General features: G+C 47.0%; 2 protein-coding genes across 7 annotated transcripts in view; one reads left to right on the top strand and one right to left on the bottom strand.

Moving 5' to 3' along the window:
- The first annotated feature begins 44 nt into the window (after positions 1-44).
- FAM161B (FAM161 centrosomal protein B) lies at positions 45-17,769 on the top strand. 2 transcript variants are annotated; one of them, XM_007987262.3, is made up of 9 exons: positions 64-240; positions 4,222-4,541; positions 5,906-6,456; positions 8,067-8,413; positions 9,749-9,876; positions 12,685-12,849; positions 13,418-13,517; positions 15,033-15,172; positions 16,380-17,769. In XM_007987262.3, the coding sequence occupies exons 1-9, from the start codon at positions 187-189 to the stop codon at positions 16,516-16,518; spliced, it is 1,944 nt and encodes a 647-aa protein (XP_007985453.3). In that variant the 5' UTR covers positions 64-186; the 3' UTR covers positions 16,519-17,769. The 2 variants fall into 2 exon arrangements, with proteins under 2 accessions (XP_072867243.1, XP_007985453.3); XM_073011142.1 differs by lacking the exons at positions 13,418-13,517; positions 15,033-15,172; positions 16,380-17,769 and adding an exon at positions 13,102-13,411 and having other exon boundaries at positions 45-240.
- Positions 17,770-18,812: 1,043 nt separating this feature from the next.
- The window catches only part of ZNF410 (zinc finger protein 410), a 54,277-nt gene continuing 52,991 nt past the window's right edge, over positions 18,813-20,098 (bottom strand). For all 5 annotated transcript variants that reach the window (XM_073011151.1, XM_007987246.3, XM_037984693.2 and 2 more), the window contains one exon: positions 18,813-19,586. In XM_073011151.1, the coding sequence (XP_072867252.1) occupies positions 19,548-19,586 (39 nt within the window). In that variant the 3' untranslated portion in view covers positions 18,813-19,547. The remainder of the gene's footprint in view (positions 19,587-20,098) is intronic.

Genomic DNA, 20,098 nt, shown 5'->3' with positions numbered 1-20,098 from the left:
CGCGAAGAGAATAGGCCAATCGGAAAACGAACTTTGCCTCCTTGGGCGGGATGAATCGGAGGCTGCCCTGGAAGCCAATCAGACGCCAAAGCTAGAAAGGGGTGGACCCTGGCTCTGCACAGCTAGGGCTGTCGCCGCTGCTGCACCTATCGCTGTCACAGCTGCTGCTGCCTCTGTCCAGCTGAAATGACCGTGGAGAGGCCTGAGGGAGCCCCCGGAGGCGCGGAGGGGAGCCGTCAGGTGAGGAGAGAAAGAGAAGGGAGGAAGCGGGACTGCCCCCGGGAAAGGAATCCCAGAGAGGAAACTGTTTGGCGTTGCCTTGGAAACAGATAGCAGGGGCGTGTCACGGAGGGGCGTGGGGTTAAAATGAGCGTTTAGGGACCAGTAGGCGGATTCTGATTTGGAGACCTGAACCTCTCGGACTTTATACGAGGCTCCTTATAGGCAATGTCACATAAGTTTTCGCTTATCCTGTTAGTACTCTATGACCAATTGTCGTCCCTTTTTTGTAGAAAACTAAGGCACAAGAAGATTAAGAAAATTGCCCCCCACGTTTGACCGGGGTGGTGGCTCACGCCTGTAATCCCAACACTTTGGGAGGCAGAGGCGGGTGGATCACCTGAGGTCAGGAGTTCGAGACCAGCCTGGCCAACATGGTGAAACCCCGTCTCTACTAAAAATTAAAAAAAAAATAAAGGCCAGGCGCAGTGGCTCACGCCTGTAATCCTAACACTTTGGGAGGCCGAGGCAAGCAGATCACAAGGTCAAGAAGTTGAGACCAGGCTGGTTTCCATGGCAAAACCCCGTCTCTACTGAAAATACAAAAATTAGCTGGGCATGGTGGCGCACGCCTGTAGGCCCAGTTACTGGGAAGGTTGAGGCAGGAGAATCACTTGAACCCGGGAGGCGGAGCTTACAGTGAGCTGAGATCGCACCACTGCACTCCAGCCTGGCGACAGAGCGAGACTCTGTCTCAAAAAAAAACAAAAAACAAAAAACAAAAAAAAAACAGGTGTGGTGGCGCCTGCCTCCAGTGATCCACCAGCCAAGGCCTTCCAAAGTGCTAGGATTACCGTGAGCCAGTGAGCCTGGCGGACCCCAAATTCTTTTTTTTTTTTTTTTTGAGACGGAGTCTCGCTCTGCCGCTCAGGCTGGAGTGCAGTGGCCGGATCTCAGCTCACTGCAAGCTCCGCCTCCCGGGTTTACGCCATTCTCTTGCCTCAGCCTCCCGAGTAGCTGGGACTACAGGTGCCCGCCACCTCGCCCGGCTAGTTTTTTTTTTTGTATTTTTTTTTTGTAGAGACGGGGTTTCACCGTGTTAGCCAGGATGGTCTCGATCTCCTGACCTCGTGATCCGCCCGTCTCGGCCTCCCAAAGTGCTGGGATTACAGGCTTGAGCCACCGCGCCCGGCCCCCAAATTCTTAAAGACAGAAAGTAGACTTGCGGTTGCTTAGGGCTGGTGGGGTGGGGTGTGGATGGTTAGGGGAAATAGGGAGTGACTACTAAAGAGTATGGCGTTTATTTTAGGGGTGATGACGGTGTTCTAAAATTGTGATGGTAGTTGCACAACTCTGTGTATATACCAAAACCACTGAATTGTACACTTTAAATGAACGAGTATATTGTATAGAAATTATATCTTAATAAAGTTGTCTTTAAAAAAAAAAAAAAATGTGCCCAAGATCGCACACTCTTTGTAGCAGAGCCAGGGCTAGGGTGCATACATACCTCTGACTCTTACCCTGGATTTTAGTAAGGCTGGCTCCTCATCAATCAATTGTCAATTTAAAGTTCCTCCACAATGAAAAATAAAAATCAGCCCAGGACTGAGAAAGTATAACTCAGACTGTCATAGGCATAGATAATGCCAACAGCAAGAGCATCAGGAAACAGTGTTTCAGGTCCATACTATAGGTGCAAAATTACTAATACTCCTTCTTCCAGATTATACTGCTTACTGATCAATTAGTTACCCACCCTACTTTATTCTTCTCACCTTTTGAATAAGACTTGCCTTTGGGCGGGGCCCAGTGGCTCACACCTGTAATCCCAGCACTTTGGGAGGCCAAGGCAGGCGAATCATTTGAGCTCAGGAGTTGGAGACCACCCTGGGCAACATGGTGAAACCCCGTCTCTACAAAAAATTAAAAAATTAGCCAGATGTGGTGGTGAGTGCTGTAGTCCCAGCTACTCAGGAGGCTGAGGTGGGAGGATCATCACGTGAGCTCAGGAGGTTCAGGCTGCAGTGAGGCATGATTGCACCACTGCACTCCAGAACCTGGGTGACAGAGCAAAATCCTGCCTAAAAAAAGAAAAAAAAAGCTCAATCATTCACTTATTAAATTGTCCCCACTTCATGACAACACCATTCCAGAATCAATCAGGGAAGCTGGCCAGCCCTATAAAAATTACACCCCGACCCTAAGTTCCCTATGGTTTTCCGTAGTGTCCTGCAGCAAATTAATAAACCTAACTGATGCACCGATTACAAGTACATTCTTAATAACCTTAATCTGATAGACTTTTATCAACCAAAAAGCTTTCCATAGACACTCTATCTTTTTTTTTTTTTTGAGACGGAGTCTCTGTCGCCCAGGCTGGAGTGCAGTGGTGCGATCTCGGCTCACTGCAAGCTCCGCCTCCCGGGTTCACACCATTCTCCTGCCTCAGCCTCCCGAGTAGCTGGGACTACAGGCGCCCGCCACCACACTCGGGTAATTTTTTGTATTTTTAGTAGAGACAGGGTTTCACCACGTTAGCCAGGATGGTCTCGATCTCCTGACCTCTTGATCCGCCTGCCTCGGCCTCCCAAAGTGCTGGGATTACAGGCATGAGCACGGCGCCCGGCTGGCACTCCATCTTTTTATAACCTCACAGTTGTTTATGGTTTTCATGGAATTTATCATCTTATGTTGTCTGTCTTCTCTTACTACAGTGTAGGCTTCAAGGGAGTAAGGATCTTGTTTGTCTTGTTCTCAGCCAAATGCCCAGTGCACATCAGGCACCCAGTAAATATGGTATGAATGAATGGAGTACTGAAAAAGTTAATTGTGTGTCCCGCTTCTTAGGACATTGCTCTTCCAGCCAGACCATACTGTCTCTCTTGTTAATCATCCATTCCTTTTTTTTTTTTTTTTTTTTTTTGAGATGGAGCTTTGCTCTTGTTATCCAGGCTGGAGTGCAGTGGTGTGATCTCATCTTACTGCCACCTCAGCCTCCCAGGTTCAAGCGATTCTCCTGCCTCAGCCTCCCCAGTAGCTGAGGTTACAGGCACCCACCACCACACCCAGCTAATTTTTGTATTTTTGTAGAAATGGGGTTTCACCATGTTGGTCTTGAACTCCTGACCTCAGGTGATCCACCTCCCTCAGCCTCCCAAAACACCGGGATTACAGGCGTGAGCCACTGCTCCCGGCCATCACCCATTCCTTGACAGAGTGCAAATTAGCTAGAACATGAGGAAAGCAGAGGAGTAGGGATTACATGCCTGTAATCCCAGCACTTTGGGAGGCCGAGGCAGGCGGATCAAGAGGTCAGGAGATCGAGACCATCCTGGCTAACGTGGTGAAACCCTGTCTCTACTAAAAATACAAAAAATTACCCGAGTGTGGTGGCGGGCGCCTGTAGTCCCAGCTACTCGGGAGGCTGAGGCAGGAGAATGGTGTGAACCCGGGAGGCGGAGCTTGCAGTGAGCCGAGATCGCACCACTGCACTCCAGCCTGGGCGACAGAGACTCCGTCTCAAAAAAAAAAAAAAGAGTGTCTATGGAAAGCTTTTTGGTTGATAAAAGGGAAGGGGGAGAAGGAAGGTGAGCAAGAAGTAGGTACAACCCAAGTAAGGCAGAGTGCGGCCATCATCATGGGCAGATTCCTGGAGTGCAGGGGTCAGAATGCGTGGTACAGGTGAAGTGCTCTGTAAAAGCTTACTGCACCGTATGGTGTAGGGAACCAACTTCAGCTCTTCACTTCCCTCTCCATCCCTTCAGTGAAGCGCACTTCATAGACCAAGTTGTGAAATGTCTTTAGAGCAAGAAACACATCTTATTTTAAAAAATTCCTCCCCAAGTATTGGGATTACAGGGATGAGCCAGCGCACCTGGCAGACCCCAAATTCTCCCCAGTCCCTAATATACAGAGGCTTGTTCAAAGTGAAATTAAGTTATGATTTGAATACCTTTGAAATTATTGTTTCACTCACAGTCTATTTCTATTCTATTGTAGGTATTTTCCCCCAAATCCTCCCCAGACACAGAGGCAGGAGAGGAGCTGTCTGGGGATGGGCTGGTTTTGCCCAGGGCCAGCAAACTTGACGAGTTCCTCAGCCCAGAGGAGGAGATAGATTCTACTTCTGACTCAACTGGGAGCTTTTACCAGACCTTACAGGTACTGAAGCAGAAAGGCAGACCGTGTCTGTTGGAGTCTCTCTTTCAGTCTGACCCAGAGAGTGATGAAAACCTCTCTGAAGATGAGGAGGACCTGGAGAGTTTCTTCCGAGACAAGGGCAGGGGGAAGGTACAGGTCCAGAGCCCCCAGGCTCTGAGGTAAGGCACTGCAGCTTCACGGCTGCCTCACTCCACATCTCCACACAGGTCACATCGTGTCTCTGGGCTTCATCTTCCTCTGTAAAGCAAAGAGCACTTCTGCAAGTTGCCATTTACTGAGGCTGTAGCTGAGAATCGGCTTTTGATTCCAAACAGGTGTTCCAATTCCTCCCCAGGAATCCTAAATCACTTTGGGCAACACTTAGTCCAGTGATGCCCTGGGATTAATTAAAGGGAAGCCTTTCCTCAGGCGCAGTGGCTCACACCTGCACTCCCAGCGCTTTGGGAGGCTGAGGCAGGCAGATCACTTGAGGTCAGGAATTCGAGGCCAGCCTGGTCAACATGGTGAAACCCCGTCTCTACTAAAAATACAAAAATTAGCCACTCATCGTGATGTGTGCCTGTAATCCCAGCTACTCAGGAGGCTGATGCATGAGAATCCCTTGAGCCCAGGAGATGGAGGTTGCAGTGAGCTGATATCATGCCACTGCACTCCAGCCTGGGCGACAGAGCAAGACTCTGACTCAACAAATAAAAATAAAATAAAAAATGGGCCGGGCATCATGGTTTACGCCTGTAATTCCAGCACTTTGGGAAGCTGAGGTGGGTGGATCATGAGTTCAGGAGTTCAAGACCAGCCTGGCCAAAATGGTGAAACCCCGTCTCTACTAAAAATATAAAAAAAATTAGCCAGGTGTGGTGGTGGGTGCATGTAATTGCAGCTGCTTGGGAGGCAGAGGCAGAGAATTGCTTGGACCTGGGAAGTGGAGGTTGCAGTGAGCCAAGATCACGCCCAGCTTGGGCAACAGTGCAAGACTCCATCTCAAAATAAATAAATAAATAAATAAATAAATAAATATTGAAAAATAAAAAAAAATACAGGGAAGCCTTTCCTAAATACGCTTTCCCTGAGAATGACAACAAAGTACCTTTATCTTGGTCAAGTCTTAGAAAGTAAATATTTAATGAGATAAAGTATACATTATCTCGTTACCTTATCTCATTTAATATTTACTTTCTCCTCCAATAACCTGGTTAGTAGACATTAATTTTTGTCATTCTATGTAGGAGGAAATTGAGGTTTTAACAGAACCTTGCTCAAAGTTTGAAGCAAGATTTAAACCCAGGTCTGTCTGACTCTCAAGCTCTACTCTGCTCATTGTTCTCTCTCTCATATGAAATATTAGAGTGCAAGGTGGCAGTTCTGGGATCAGTTCTGAGAAGAGACTTTCCTTTAGGGCTGCCAGGATTGTGACCAAGCAGCCAGCTGTGACCAGTGGGAAGGGAGCACTGGGGAGGAGGTCTGGAGGGAGCAGGGCCTCCTGACTGCCCTGTCCTCCACACGTGGATCTGCTTTCTTCCAGGTGTGGCTCCACAAGGCGCTGCAGCTCCCTGAGCAACCTTCCCTCCAACATTCCCAGGGCTCCGACCCAGCCACCCTCAGGCTCCCGGCCTTCCTCCCAGCACAGAAGTGTCAGCTCCTGGGCATCATCCATTACTGTCCCTCGGCCATTCCGCATGACACTGCGAGAGGCCCGGAAGAAGGCCGAGTGGCTGGGCTCACCTGCCTCTTTTGAGCAGGAGAGGCAGCGGGCCCGGAGGCAGGGTGAGGAAGAGGCTGAGTGCCACAGGCAGTTCCGGGCACAGCCTGTGCCTGCACATGTCTACCTGCCCCTCTACCAAGAGATCATGGAGCGCAGCGAGGCCCGAAGGCGGGCAGGGATTCAGAAGAGGAAGGAACTGCTCCTCTCTTCTTTGAAGCCCTTCAGCTTCCTGGAGAAGGAGGAGCAACTAAAGGAAGCTGCTCGACAGAGAGACTTGGCTGCCACAGCTGAAGCCAAGATCTCCAAGCAGAAGGCCACCAGAAGGATCCCCAGGTCCATTCTGGAGCCAGCCCTTGGGGATAAACTCCAGGGTAAAGACATCCTTGCCACCTTGCTATCCTGCCATCCTGCCATTCCACCGTAGGGATTTAGTCAGGGCCCAGGAGTTAGCCTGGCTTGGAGACTTGCTGCTTGGGTGGACCCACTAGAGGCTGCACGTTTAGTGCAGGCCATCGGGCAGGGTTAGGTCTGTCTACACAATCGGGGCCTGTATGGAGTAAGGACTGAAAGGTCCCACAGTGTCCTGCAAGGCTCGTCCTGTTGACAGCTGAGTGAATGCACATGAGGGCCTCTGCACCAGCAGAGGTGCAAGAATAGAGAACCAGTGAGACACCTGAGGACCAGCTTGGGCTCATGCCACCACCGGCATACTGCCCTGAGATGCTCCCCCACGGCCCCTTCATCCTGATGAGGTGGCATCAGTCACTGAAATTACCTGGGGGATGATTATTTACACATTTCAAAAAGTATAGCTCCAAATAAGGGGCTCAGGCTTTATTCACTTGTCAGTGGCATGTGCCGTGCTCCAGGCGCTGTGCCATGGTGAACACACAGACATGGAGTTTGTAGACATATGAGGACAACAGATAAACACAAATGCATACAAACGTGGTGAGTTATTTACAAAGATTAAAGGGGGAAGCATGGAAACATATATCAGAGGGACCTAACCCGGGGATTGGTGAAGGAAGGGAGCAGTTAGGGAAGGTCCCCTAAGAAAGTGGGCCCTGGGGCTGAACTAAAGAAGGGGCGAAGAGGGAGAAGAAGTGGAACAGGCAGAATGTGGCATGGAGGGGAGAGAAAGTGGAGCATCTGCAAGGGCTGGAGAGGTAGAGGGCTGAGAGAAGAGGGAGCAGGAAGGGAGAGGCAGACATGGGCTAGGCATGAGGAGCTTTGCAAGCCAGGCTAGCGAGTCTGGACTTCATCCCAAGGGCACAGGGGAGCCACTGAGGGATTGAGGCAGGGTGACCCACCATCAGAAATCTAGTTCAGAAGGATCCTTCTGATTGCTGTGTAGATGATCCAAGAGGGCAGCAAGACTGGAGGGCTGCTGAGTCAAGAGGAAGCTATTTCGCCATTCAATTGAGAAATTATGCAGCTGGTTGCAGGGATGAAGAAAAGAGGATGGACTGGAGAGAGGTTAAAGAGGAGGAAGTGGCAACTTGTGACTGATGAGAGACACGGAGGAGTCAGTGATGTGGGCAGAGGGCCTGGGCAGCTGGGTGGATGGTGTGGCCTTTCTCTGAGATGGGGAAACATGGGAGAGGAGCAGGCGGCTGGCCCACTTCCTCTGCTTCATCTGTAAAGAAGCAGTCGTAGAAAGTGCTCAGTGAGTGTAGCTGGTGGCTGCTTCTGCAGCCTGACTGGCACAGGCAGTGGTGTTCGGGATGACATTTATTAACAAGCTCTCCAGAAAAAAGCAAGCAAGCTGGTTTGTAATGTTTGTTATTTTCTGTGGCATAAATACTCCTATTAAGGCCATCTGCAAGCATCGCACAGGATGTTAACGTGTCAGAATTCCCGAAAAGTTCATAGTTGCCTCCAGTACACTTATGGCTAGTGTGTAAAAGAGGGAAAGTTCTCCAACCCTGTAGGTTTCATGCCTGGTCCTTTCTTACCCATCACCATCCTGTCTCCACAGAAGCTGAGCTCTTCAGGAAAATTCGCATCCAGATGAGAGCCCTGGACATGCTCCAGATGGCCTCTTCCCCTATCGCCTCCTCTGGTAACCAGGCTAACCCCCAGCCCCGCACAGCCACCCGAACCCAGCAGGAAAAGCTTGGGTTTCTGCACACTAACTTTGGATTCCAGCCTCAGGTGAATCCCATGGTCCCTGACTATGAGGGCCTTTATAAGGCCTTCCAGAGAAAAGCAGCCAAAAGAAGAGAAACCCAAGAGGCCACTCGCAACAAGCCCTTCTTGCTGAGGACCTCCAGCCTGCACCACCCTCAGCGGCCCTGCAATGCTGCCACCACCGGAGGGAGGCCGGTGAGAGCCCGGGCAGCTGTGGGAGGGTCAGGGCTAAGGCCTGAAATACAGGGTGGGGCCAGGTCTTTCTGGAAAGCACTTCTCAACAAGGTTTTCCTATCTTTTTTAAACACCAGCTCAGTTATAAACAGATTCACTTTCCTATAAACTCCAGACCACAGCCCAGCCTGGGCAACATAGAGACCTCATCTCTTCAAAACAAAACAAAACAAACATTTGCCACACGTGGTGGCATGTACCTGTAGTTCAAGCTATTCAGGAGGCTGAGGTGGGAGGACCACTTGAGCCCAGGAATCTCTGGCTGCAGTGAGCCAAGATGACGCCACTGTACTCCAGCCTAGGCAACAGAGTGAGACCCCATCTCAAAACAACAACAAAAAACAGGCCGGGCATGGTGGCTCATGCCTCTAATCCCAGCACTTTGAGAGGCTGAGGAGGGCAGATCATCTGCGCTCAGGAGTTTGAGACCAGCCTGGCTAACATGGCAAAACCCCATCTCTAATTTTGATAAAAATACAAAACTTAGCTGGGTGTGGTGGCGGGCACCTGTAATCCAAGCTACTCCAGAGGCTGAGGCAGGAGAATTGCTTGAACCTGGGAGGCGGAGGTTGCAGTGAGCTGAGATTGCACCACCGCACTCCAGCCTGGGCAACAAGAGTGAAAGTTCATCTCAAAAACAGAACAAAACAAAAACAAACCATAGGGACACTCCTCTTCCTCCCTTGCTCTAGAAGGATTTCACAGAAATAAGTCCAAGCAGGCCTGAGAGGCAAGGAGTTGGGATCAGTTGTTGATGTCCCTATACCAATTCCAAGGAACTCTCCTCATTTGACTAAAAACTTTAGGATTGATATCCAAGTCTTGGCTTGGTTACGAAACTTGAGATCTCATTATCCTTGCCTTATTCCCAGGAAAAAAAAAAAAAGATTCTCATTTTCAGTCCTTCAGTTAAATTGAATCCTAGTAAAGATAGAAAACGGCTGGGCGTGGTGGTTCACACCTGTAATCCCAGCACTTTGGGAGGCCGAGGTGGGTGGATCACCTGAGGTCAGGAATTCGAGACCAGCCTGACCAACATGGTGAAACCCTGTCTCTGCTAAAACTGCAAAAATTTAGCTGGGCGTGGTGGCTCACAACCTGTATAGTCCCAGCTACATGGGAGGCTGAAGCAAGAGAACTGCTTGAACCAGGCAGGCGGAGGTTGCAGTGAGCCTCGATTGGCCACTGCACTCTAGCCTGGGCAAAAGAGCGAGACGAGACTCTGTCTCAAAAAAAAAAAAAAAAGAAACTAATCACACATGCTGTCCCACCGATACCAGTCTTTGTTTCTTCTAGGATTCCCCACAGCCACCAGCTCCACCCCTGCCAAGCAGTCGTTCTCCGAGTGGCCTTGCTTCCCTCTCTGCCAACACTCTCCCTGTGCACATCACAGATGCCACCAGGAAGAGGGAATCTGCAGTCAGGTGAGTGGGCAGGCTGCACAAGACCCATGCTCTGATTCTGGCCCCAAATGCTGGAAACCTCCCTACTGAGGGGCCTCCTTTCCTGTTATCAGAGACACCTCAAGGGGTCAAAGGGAATTTTCTGATCAGGACAGGAACAATTGCAGTTCTCCACACCTGGTGCTTGGAGAACAGCTAGCCATCATTCAGCACATATTCACAGTGGGCTTATTCTGTGCCAGGCACAGTGCTAAGGCTGGAGATCTTAGAGAACCTACAGTTTATTATCTAGACTGAAATAGAGAAAAGCAAAGAAGCAATGGCTGTATTTTTTGAGTAGTGCAATGACTGGGGGTAGAGGGGACTTTGAGGGCACTGGGCAGCCTGGAGCAGGGGGGTCTTGTCTTGTGGAATAGATGCCTAAAGTGAAACCTGAAACCTGAAGAACAAGGAAGAGTTGGCCAAAGCCTGGAGAGAAGGAAGGTTCCAGACAGAACATGGATAAAAGCCCATGGATGAGAGAAAGGGAGTAACGAGGAACAAGAATTTAGAGAAGCATGCTAGCAGGTGGCTGAAGTTGCCGCAAAGATGAGACATCCATTGCATAGATTTGAGATTCTCTGAGATTCATCTTGGGAAGATGTCAGGGTCCGTTGGGCAGCAAGAGCCTGCTTATTTTTAACTCTTCAACTCACCTGACTCTGTTATGATGTTGTTCTCGTTGAGCCAGCCCCCAGCAAGGGTTCCTCCACCAGGCTTCGGAGCTGGAGTAGGCAAGAGAGGTCATGGTGTAATGAGCAGCTAGGCCAGGGAGAGGACTGATGTCTTACTGCCTTCCCATGGGGCATGTAGGGGAGTACTCAGAACCTACTTGGATCCTTAAGCCCCACAGCAGGGATTGTAGAAAAGTACTTACAGTCCAAGGGATACTCCTTTCTTCTTCAGACTTCAGTTAGACCTACTAAATCAGGGCTAATTGCTCAGTATCCTGAGGGCCCAAGAACCCAGGTCTCCTGAACAAAGAGGCTGGCCCACCTATAGAGGACATCCACATCTGCTTTCCCGCCACAGGGAATCTGTCATATGAGCAGATTAAATTTGCATGTCCTTCCCAGTCTGTCCATTTGAATGTAAACATCCAAATAGAAGAGTCTTGATTGATTTTCCTTTTGGAAGAATTCAGCATATTACCTTTTAGGTAACTGAACAAACTAAGTGCTACTAGTTGAAGCCAAATAGTTTGCACTGAAGGAGGCTCATTTCCAGTTGTCTCTGAATATGCAGATTTGTATTCCCAAAGAACCATGAACCCAGATACCTTCCAGCCCACTGTTTACAGCAGAGTGGTCAAGGCCAGAGGCTTGGGAGCCAAAGATCCTGGTCCAATAGGGGCTTTTCCACTGGCATGCTGGGTAGCTTTGAGCAAGTGGCTTACCTCCTTTGAGCCTCAATCACCTCCCCTATAAAAAGGGGATTTAGTATTTACCTCATAAGGCAGTTATGAGGACTACGTGAAATGTAATGGTACTTGATTCCTAATAGGGAACTCAGTAAGTGGCAGCTATTAGTATTATTTTGGATCAATAGGTGAAGACCTATTGAGTGTTGGGCTATTTAAGTAAGGATATATAGATATATATTTTTTCGAGATGGAGTCTTGCTCTGTTGCCCAGGCTGGAGTGCAGTGGCACAATCTCAGCTCACTGCAACCTCTGTCTCCCGGGTTCAGTGATTCTCCAGCCTCAGCCTCCCATGTAGCTGGGATTACAGGCATGTGCCACTACGCCCAGCTAATTTTTTCTGTAGTTTTGGTGGAGATGGGGTTTCACCTTGTTGGCCAGGCTGGTCTTGAACTCCTGACCTCGTGATCAGCCCACTTCAGCCTCCCAAAGTGCTGAGATTACAGGCATGAGCCACCGCACCCGGCCTAACTAAGGATATTTTAACTGACATTTCTCCAGTTCAGTAAATGCACTTCTAGGGTAGGAAGTCACTGTGTCCCTAGTGCTGGAAAGGCTTCATCTGCCAGTGCATTTAATCCTAGAATTTTATTATTTTTTAAAATGCCAGTTGAGGTAAATTACATGCCGTATTCATTGAAAACACCAACTTACTTTCCAGAAAAGGTTACTAAGATTGCTTTTATTTTATTTATTTATTATTTATTTTTTGAGACGGAGTCTCTCACTGTTGCCCAGGCTGGAGTGCGGTGGCGTGATCTCGGCTCACTGCAACCTCCACCTCCTGGGTTCACGCCATTCTCCAGCCTCAGCCTCCCGAGTAGCTGGGACTACAGGCACACACCACCACACCCAGCTAATATTTTGTATTTTTAGTAGAGACAGGGCTTCACAGTATTAGCCAGATGGTCTCGATCTCCTGACCTCATGATCTGCCCTCCTCGGCCTCCCAAAGTGCTGGGATTACAGGCGTGAGCCACCGCACCCAGCTATTTTAATTTTTTTTTTTTTTTTTTTTTTTTTGAGATGGAATCTTGCTCTGTTGCCCAGGCTGGAGTGCAGTGGTGTGATCTTGGCTCATTGCAACCTCTGCCTCCTGAGTTCAAGCAATTCTGCTGCCTCAGCCTCCCAAGTAGTTGGGATTACAGGTGCACACCACCACACCCAGCTAATTTTTGTATTTTTAGTAGAGTTGAGGTTTCACCATGTTGGCCAGGCTGGTCTTGGACTCCTGACCTCAGGTGATCCAGCTGCCTTGGCCTCCCAAAGTGCTGGAACTACAAGCATGAGCCACCAAGCCTGGCCTGAGATTGCTTTTCAGTATGCCCAGGTTGGTAATCTATACTCTCTTTTTGCCTCCTCCCTTTAGAAGTGCACTTGAAAAAAAGAACAAAGCAGATGAGAGTATTCAGTGGCTGGAGATACACAAAAAGAAGTCTCAAGCAATGTCCAAATCTGTGACCTTGCGTGCAAAAGCCATGGATCCCCATAAAAGCCTGGAGGAAGTGTTCAAAGCAAAGCTGAAAGAAAACCGGTCAGTATCCCCTATGTGTCAAAAGGGGTGCTTGCCTTGGGATCCAGCAGACCACTGGCCTGTTGCCAGAAAATGCAAAATGGAGTTACTGGGGTAGGCAGGCTCCTGTAATCACAGTGGCGGGGCCATGATTTTCCAAGTCACATAGGAATTTACAATGTACATGGGAGTTACACTGCTTAACTGGAAATGAACGGTATTCTGGATTAGAAACGATGTAGTTTGTTTGTTTGTTTGTTTGTTTTGAGACAGATCTGGCTCTGTCGCCCAGACTGGAGTGCGGTGGCGCGATCTCCACTCACTGCAAGCTCCGCCCCCCGGGTTCACGCCATTCTCCTGCCTCAGCCTCCCGTGTAGCTGGGACTACAGGCGCCCGCCACCATGCCCGGCTCATTTTTTTTTTTGTATTTTTAGTAGAGACGGGGTTTCACCATGTTAGCCAGGATGGTCTCGATCTCCTGACCTTGTGATCTGCCCGTCTCGGCCTCCCAAAGTGCTGGGATTACAGGCGTGAGCCACCGCGCCTGGCCTAGAAACGACGTAATTCTAAAAATCTTGCTAATTCCAGGAACAATGACCGTAAAAGAGCGAAAGAATATAAGAAAGAACTGGAAGAAATGAAGAAGCGAATACAAACAAGGCCGTATCTCTTTGAACAAGTTGCCAAGGTAAAACTAAACCATCATTTGTTTTCTTTCTGCCTTAGATAAAAAGGCTCTGAGAAATTATGAAACAATTTTAATATGTGGGTATTAAACATTTCCTTGAGGCCCAGAAATTCTAATTTCATTACTACCTTATTTTCCCAAAATAAATAGTACAGTAGAGAATGCTGCTTGTGTTGATTTCATCCAAGAGTGGACTCCAAAGGCATTGGTAAAGGGACATTTCACTTCCTAGAGCTTTCACTGTAGTCTAGCATTCAGAGGTCATCAGACCCCAGAGACACAGGGACCATTTGGCTCTTTCTGTGCTCTGGAGCCACTGTTCACAGTGCTGGAAAGGTCTCTCTCCTCTGCCTGTGCTGCTGGCCCTGGGCCTCCCCAGTCTTTAGAGCTGTGGCACATTTATAAGTCTCCAAGGATTAGGATGCCCACAAACACCCCACCGGCTTTTTCTAGACTAAGTGGCTTTCAGGCTGGAAGCCTGAAATTTTTTTTTTCTTCTTTTATTTTGTATGCGTGTGTCTGTGTGTGTGTGTGTGTGTGTGTGTGTGTGTGTGTGTGTTCCTTGTGGAGCAGGGCTAACCCATAGGCAGTGTACCCAAAGTATCCTGGAAGACTATCATTTTAAGATATTCTCTATAGAATTTTAGGGACATTGGACTCAGCTGAGATCTCCATAAGGCTGTAAGGATGCTCTGGTTCTGCTGCATTAGGCTCTGTGGATCCTTTTCCTCTCCAGTTTCAGACAAGTTGGGGCTCCCTAGTGACCTAGTTCCAATGGTGGGGCGTTAGCTCCATATAGTTAGTACATTGTCTAGGCATTTGCTGGCTTCACTTCCTCCTCCCTCCGTAAATCTTTCTCCTCTCACACACACAAGCACACATGGTCTTGGATTTACTTAGCAACCTGCATTGTTCAAAATCTCTCATGCTTCATGTTAATGTTAAGCAAGCTCACTCTTCAGATCTCAACAGATCTTTCACCTCTCTAGGAAAAATACAAAGTACTCTATGATTTTTTCTTGGAATACTTAAACAAAAAATAATAATCTCCTGGTCCACATGCAGACCACCTGTCCTTCCATTAAGAGTCTTGGTGTAGCTTATTTTTTATTTTAATGCTCCTGATAATGCTTTGTTGCTTTAAAATCTTAGAAGGTTTTTAGTCCATCCTTTTAAATCTGGGTTTCATTTGTCTCCCAAAAGTCTAAGTCATTGCTTTTCAAAATTGTGGCTCCTAAATCAACAGTTTGGCATCTCTGGGGAGTGTCAGAAATACACAATTACGGTCCTCATCTGACACCTACCAAATATGAAATCTGCATTTTAACAAGACCTCAGGTGATTTATACCCACATTAAAGCTCGAAAACAAGAGTTAAATAATTTTCATGCAAATCCGTGCCCCATAATAAGGATAGTGGTGGTAGTGGCAGTATTGTAAGAATACTGATTAAGTACTTTAGAATTGTCTGGTAATTCGTAAGATAGCTACAACAGATTAATTTCCATCCCACAGAATCTAGCCAAGAAAGAAGCAGAACAATGGTATCTAGACACCCTGAAGCAGGCTGGGCTGGAGGAAGACTTTGTGAGAAACAAGGGTCAAAGCACTGGGACTGTTCAAGAGAAGGAGACCAAAGTCAAGGATTTTCCCAGGTAACCTGCGATGTTGCTGTCATTCTGCAGCTTTGTAAATTGTCATACCCAGTAATACCACTGGGAGGAAACTTTAGAATAGCCACTGGTATTTTGAGATCATAATCCTGTATTTACATAATAAGTAATCCAGAGATCTCCCTCCAAGTAACACATTTGAATTTAGACAGTGGTGCAGTTGTGAATAAAATCTGACAAATTATGTTTCGTTTTCTTCCATTTTGAAACAGATCATTTTCCAATTCCAGTTCCAATTCCATGAGCCGAAACTATTTCTACTTTATTTTTGAAGAAAAATCATGAATATTTTGACTTCTTATAAAACTATAAAACTGTTTTTCTAGCATTCCTTAAAGGTAGCTCATTAGTATCACCTTCTCCAAAACCCATTTTGATATTGAGTCAAAGGACGAAAATAGTATCTATCTCCACTATTGTCAATTGTTTTGTATCTTAGATCCTAGCAGCCCCTACCCTAATTCCTATCTTAGTTTTATATCCCTAGAAATTTTCCTTTACATCCCATATAAAATAATAATAATGTTGATACTTTTCTTTTTTTTTTTTTTGAGACGGAGTCTTGCTCTGTCGCCAGGTTGGAGTGCAGTGGTGCAATCTTGATTCACTGCAACCTCCACCTCCCGGGTTAAAGCGATTCTCCTGCTTCAGCCTCCCGACCCGAGTAGGTGGGACTACAGGTGCCCACCACCACGCCCAGCTATTTTTTGTATTTTTAATAGAGATGGGGTTTCACTTTGTTGGCCAGGATGGTCTTGATCTCTTGACCTCGTGATTCGCCTGCCTCGGCCTCCCAAAGTGCTGGGAGAGACCATTCGTAAACCTTACACAGTGCTTTAAGATTTTCTTTTTTTCAGACCGGGCACGGTGGCTCATGCCTGTAATCCCAGCACTTTGGGAGGCTGAAGTGGGTGGACTGCTTGAGCCCAGGAGTTTGAGACCAGCCTGGACAACATGGCAACCCCCATCTCTACAAAAAGTAAAAAGAAAAAAAAAATTAGCTGGGTGCAGTGGTACGTGCCTATAACCCCTGCTTCTTGGGAAGCGGAGGTGGGAGGGTTGCTTGAGCTGGGCTGTCCACGCTGCAGTGGGCCGAGATCATGCCACTGCACTCCAGCCTGGGTGAGAGTGAGACCCTGTCTGGAAAAAAAATTTTTTTTGTTTTTGTTTTTCGTGTTTTATTCTGCAGGTTCCAAAAAACTACAAAATTCAGCATCAGAGATCCAGAGCAGGGTTTAGAAGGATCTCTAGAACAGCCTGCAAGCCCCAGGAAAGTACTGGAGGAGCTGCCTCATCAATCACCAGAAAATCTCCTATCACTTGCTTAATCACTACACTTAAATCTCTGCTTTTGAAAAATATTAAGCAGCTAACTTGGGTTTGAGTCAAGGCAGGAAAAACTTGGGTTTCAAGTCATGGCTACTGCTAGAAGATGGGGAAATGAAGAGTAGCAGATTAATAGGCTGGGCGCAGTGGCTCACGCCTGTAATCCCAGCACGTTGGGAGGCTGAGGCTGGCGGATCATCTGAGGTCAGGAGTTTGAGACCAGCCCAGCCAACATGGCAAAACTCCATCTCTACTAAAATTACAGCTGGGCGTGATGACACGTGCTTGTAATCCTAGCTACTTGGGAGGCTGAGGCAAGAGAATCACTTGAACCCAAGAGGCAGAGGTTGTAATGAGCTGAGATCATGCCACTGCACTCCAGCCTGGGCAGCAGAGCAAGACTGTCTCAAAAAAAAAAAAAAAAAAGTAGGAGATAACAGGGAATGGTTGAAGGAAATCAAAGTGGGGAGGCCCAGGTGGAGGGATCGTAGCCTAGAGTTAAGGGTTCCCGCTTTGTGCCTCACACTTAGAGAATAGGTACAGAAAAGACAGCACAGGCCCAAATGCCTATAGGGGCTAGTGCAGAAACAAATGCATCAGTGGAGTGGGTGTAGACAGTAGGAGACGGTAGAGACTGGCAAGTATCAAATCCTGCTAGAATATAGGCTCAGAGTTAGTACATCAACCATGTTTTCATCAAGCCAGAAATTTGTATGCTACCAACTAATTTAAAAATTACTTAAGAAATATTGTATGGGCAAAATAGAATACATCTGAGTGTCAGATTTAGCCCATGGGGGATGAAAAACTTACAACTTCTAGTACAGGGTTTCTTATCCTCAGTGCTATTAATATTTTGGGCCACCTAATTCTTTGTTGAGGGTTGGGGAAGGGAACTGTCCTGTACAGTGTAGAACCTTTAGCAGCATCCCTGGTAGATGCCAGTAGTACCCCTCTCCCCAGTTGTGACAACAAAAATGTCTCCAGATATTGCCAGATGTCTGCAGGGGGCAAAAACGTCCCTGGCTGAGAACCACTGCTCTAATACAAAAGGCTGCATGAAGCAGAAACTGGCATTCTAAGAATACAAGTAATTGCCATGAATACAGTCTACACACTATGTGATTACGCATGTTATTAACAAATTAAGAATAATTTAAAACAATTCTCTCCTGTTATCTGTTTAGAATGTGCCTGTGTGTTTATGTAAGCATGAGGTTCATTTTAAATAAACTTAAAATTTCCCAGACAACCAAGATTTTTCTACTAGTAGGTGAACTTTGGAATACTTTTCTTCTCACCAATAATAATAGGATATTCTGGCTCGGTGCAGTGGTTCATGCTTGTAATCCCAGCACTTGAGGGGGCCAAGGCAGGAGGATCGCTTGAAGCTAGGGGTTCAAGACCAGCCTGGGCAACATAGTGAGACCTTATTTCTACCAAAAAAACACGGCCGGGCGCGGTGGCTCAAGCCTGTAATCCCAGCACTTTGGGAGGCCGAGACGGGCGGATCATGAGGTCAGGAGATCAAGACCATCCTGGCTAACATGGTGAAACCCCATCTCTACTAAAAAATACAAAAAAACTAGCCGGGCGAGGTGGCAGGCGCCTGTAGTCCCAGCTACTTGGGAGGCTGAGGCAGGAGAATGGTGTAAACCCGGGAGGGGGAGAGGCGGACCTTGCAGTGAGCCGAGATCGCGCCACTGCACTCCAGCCTGGGCAACAGAGCAAGACTCCGTCTCAAAAACAAAAAACAAAAAACAAAAAAACACAAAAAGTTAGCTGGACTGGTGGGTGCATGCCTATGTAGTTCTAGCTATTCAGGAAGCTGAGGTGGGAAGATGCCTTGAGCCTAGGAGTTCAAGGTTATAGTGAGTTGTGATTACACTATTGCACCCCAGCCTGGGTGACAGAGCAAGACCCTGTCTCAAATCATGATGATGATTAGATATTTTCTCAGTAGCTGTGGAGACAGGATGATAACAAGAGTGCCTGCTCTAACTAAAGCACCTTTCTCATCCTTTTTTAAAAAACTGTCTTTCTGGAAAAATTCAAAAGTATCAATTTTTATTGCCATTTTCTCAGATGTATCTTTTTTGGTGGTGACAGAGTGATAATCCAGTAACTACCACCTGGGCTTAAGAAATGACGATGTTCTTGTTGTTTCCTAAGACTCCTCGGTTCAGTTTCACCTGCATGGAATTCTAAGGGTAAATTAGTACACTATCTTAAAGAGAAAGACTAAATTTTTAATCTCTAATAAAACAAATTTTGTGTAAAACAAGAGCCAAAGAACTGACTGGGCTGTTTTGTTTATTTAAAGGAAAACCTGAATCTCTGCATCATGTAATTTTTCACTTTAAAAAAACAAAAACATGAAATCCCTCTTAACATGCTACTGTATGTTCCATTAAAGAAGAAAGCAAAGTGACCAAGTAGAAGTGTATAGGACAAGATAGTACCTCAGCCTGGGCCAAGGGGAGATTCAAGTAATTTATTTTTTTGCAGCCCAGTGGCAGAGTCTCTTACTCAGGTTGCTAAAGGGAGAATGTAACAAGAGAATTGACATCACTCCCTTCTTCAAAGCAACAAGGCATCTTGAAAGCTCAACTTCCTGGTGAAGCTCTGTTGTTGGTAGCAGGAATTATTTCACCCATGTGAAAAGACAGCTGAATCTGAGATGAAAACTCTTCAAAGGAAAACCTCCCCTCAACAGTCAGAATGAAGAACTTCAGCCAACACATAATCAAATTCACTTTTGGTCTATCCCAGAATTTTGCATTGGGAAGAGAGGTAGGTACAGTTTCCCAGCCCACAGTCATTGCTTCATTCCTTGTCTGGATCAGATGGTAGTTAGAAAAGAAGCTCTGCTACATCCATCTTCTATACCAGGAAAGAGGAAGAGTGGCAAAAGCAGAGTCTTGTCCTTCAGAGATTCATTATGGTTTTGTTGTGGGCTATGGCATCCTGTTCCCAGTATATGCATTTTGAGATCAGATAGAGCTGCTCTTTCAGGAGTCAGCACCCACGCTCATGTCCGTCTTTCAGTTAAATCTCCTTGGTTTAGTAACTGTAAAAGATGGAAAGCAAATCTAGAATAGGTTACAGTTGAATTACAGAAAAAATAATTCATACTAAGTAAGGAGGAGGGCGGAGAATGCACTGCAGGAAAAGGATTAAGAGTGGAGGATGGAGAGTGCACTGAAGGGGTAAACGAAGGGCATCTACTTCCAAAGCAAACACATGCACAGACTGACAGATGTCACTGTGGCCTTGAGACAGCACTTTAGCCATGTCATAAGGCTGCATTTTAACTCTGGCAATAGAATATTCTGAGTCTATAAGCCAAACTATTATTTGTGTAGTTATCTACTCACCAGTCAGTGACAGAGGAATCTCTTAACTTACAGGGAAAACAGAAATGGTGGAACCAAAATCTTATACATGTCAGCCAAAGGACAGGCTGAAGACTCAAGTAGGAGAAGGAAATAGAAAGAGGAGTTATTCCTTTATATGTACTATATGAGAGCTGAAACCCGCTCATAAAAGATATAGGGGTTCCTTGGGCTTAAAAGAATACCT

The sequence above is a fragment of the Chlorocebus sabaeus genome, chromosome 24, assembly GCF_047675955.1.
Source record: "Chlorocebus sabaeus isolate Y175 chromosome 24, mChlSab1.0.hap1, whole genome shotgun sequence".
Taxonomy (NCBI): Eukaryota; Metazoa; Chordata; class Mammalia; order Primates; family Cercopithecidae; genus Chlorocebus; species Chlorocebus sabaeus.
Note: the sequence above shows the minus strand (reverse complement) of the source record. Positions and strands in the feature narration are given on the sequence as shown.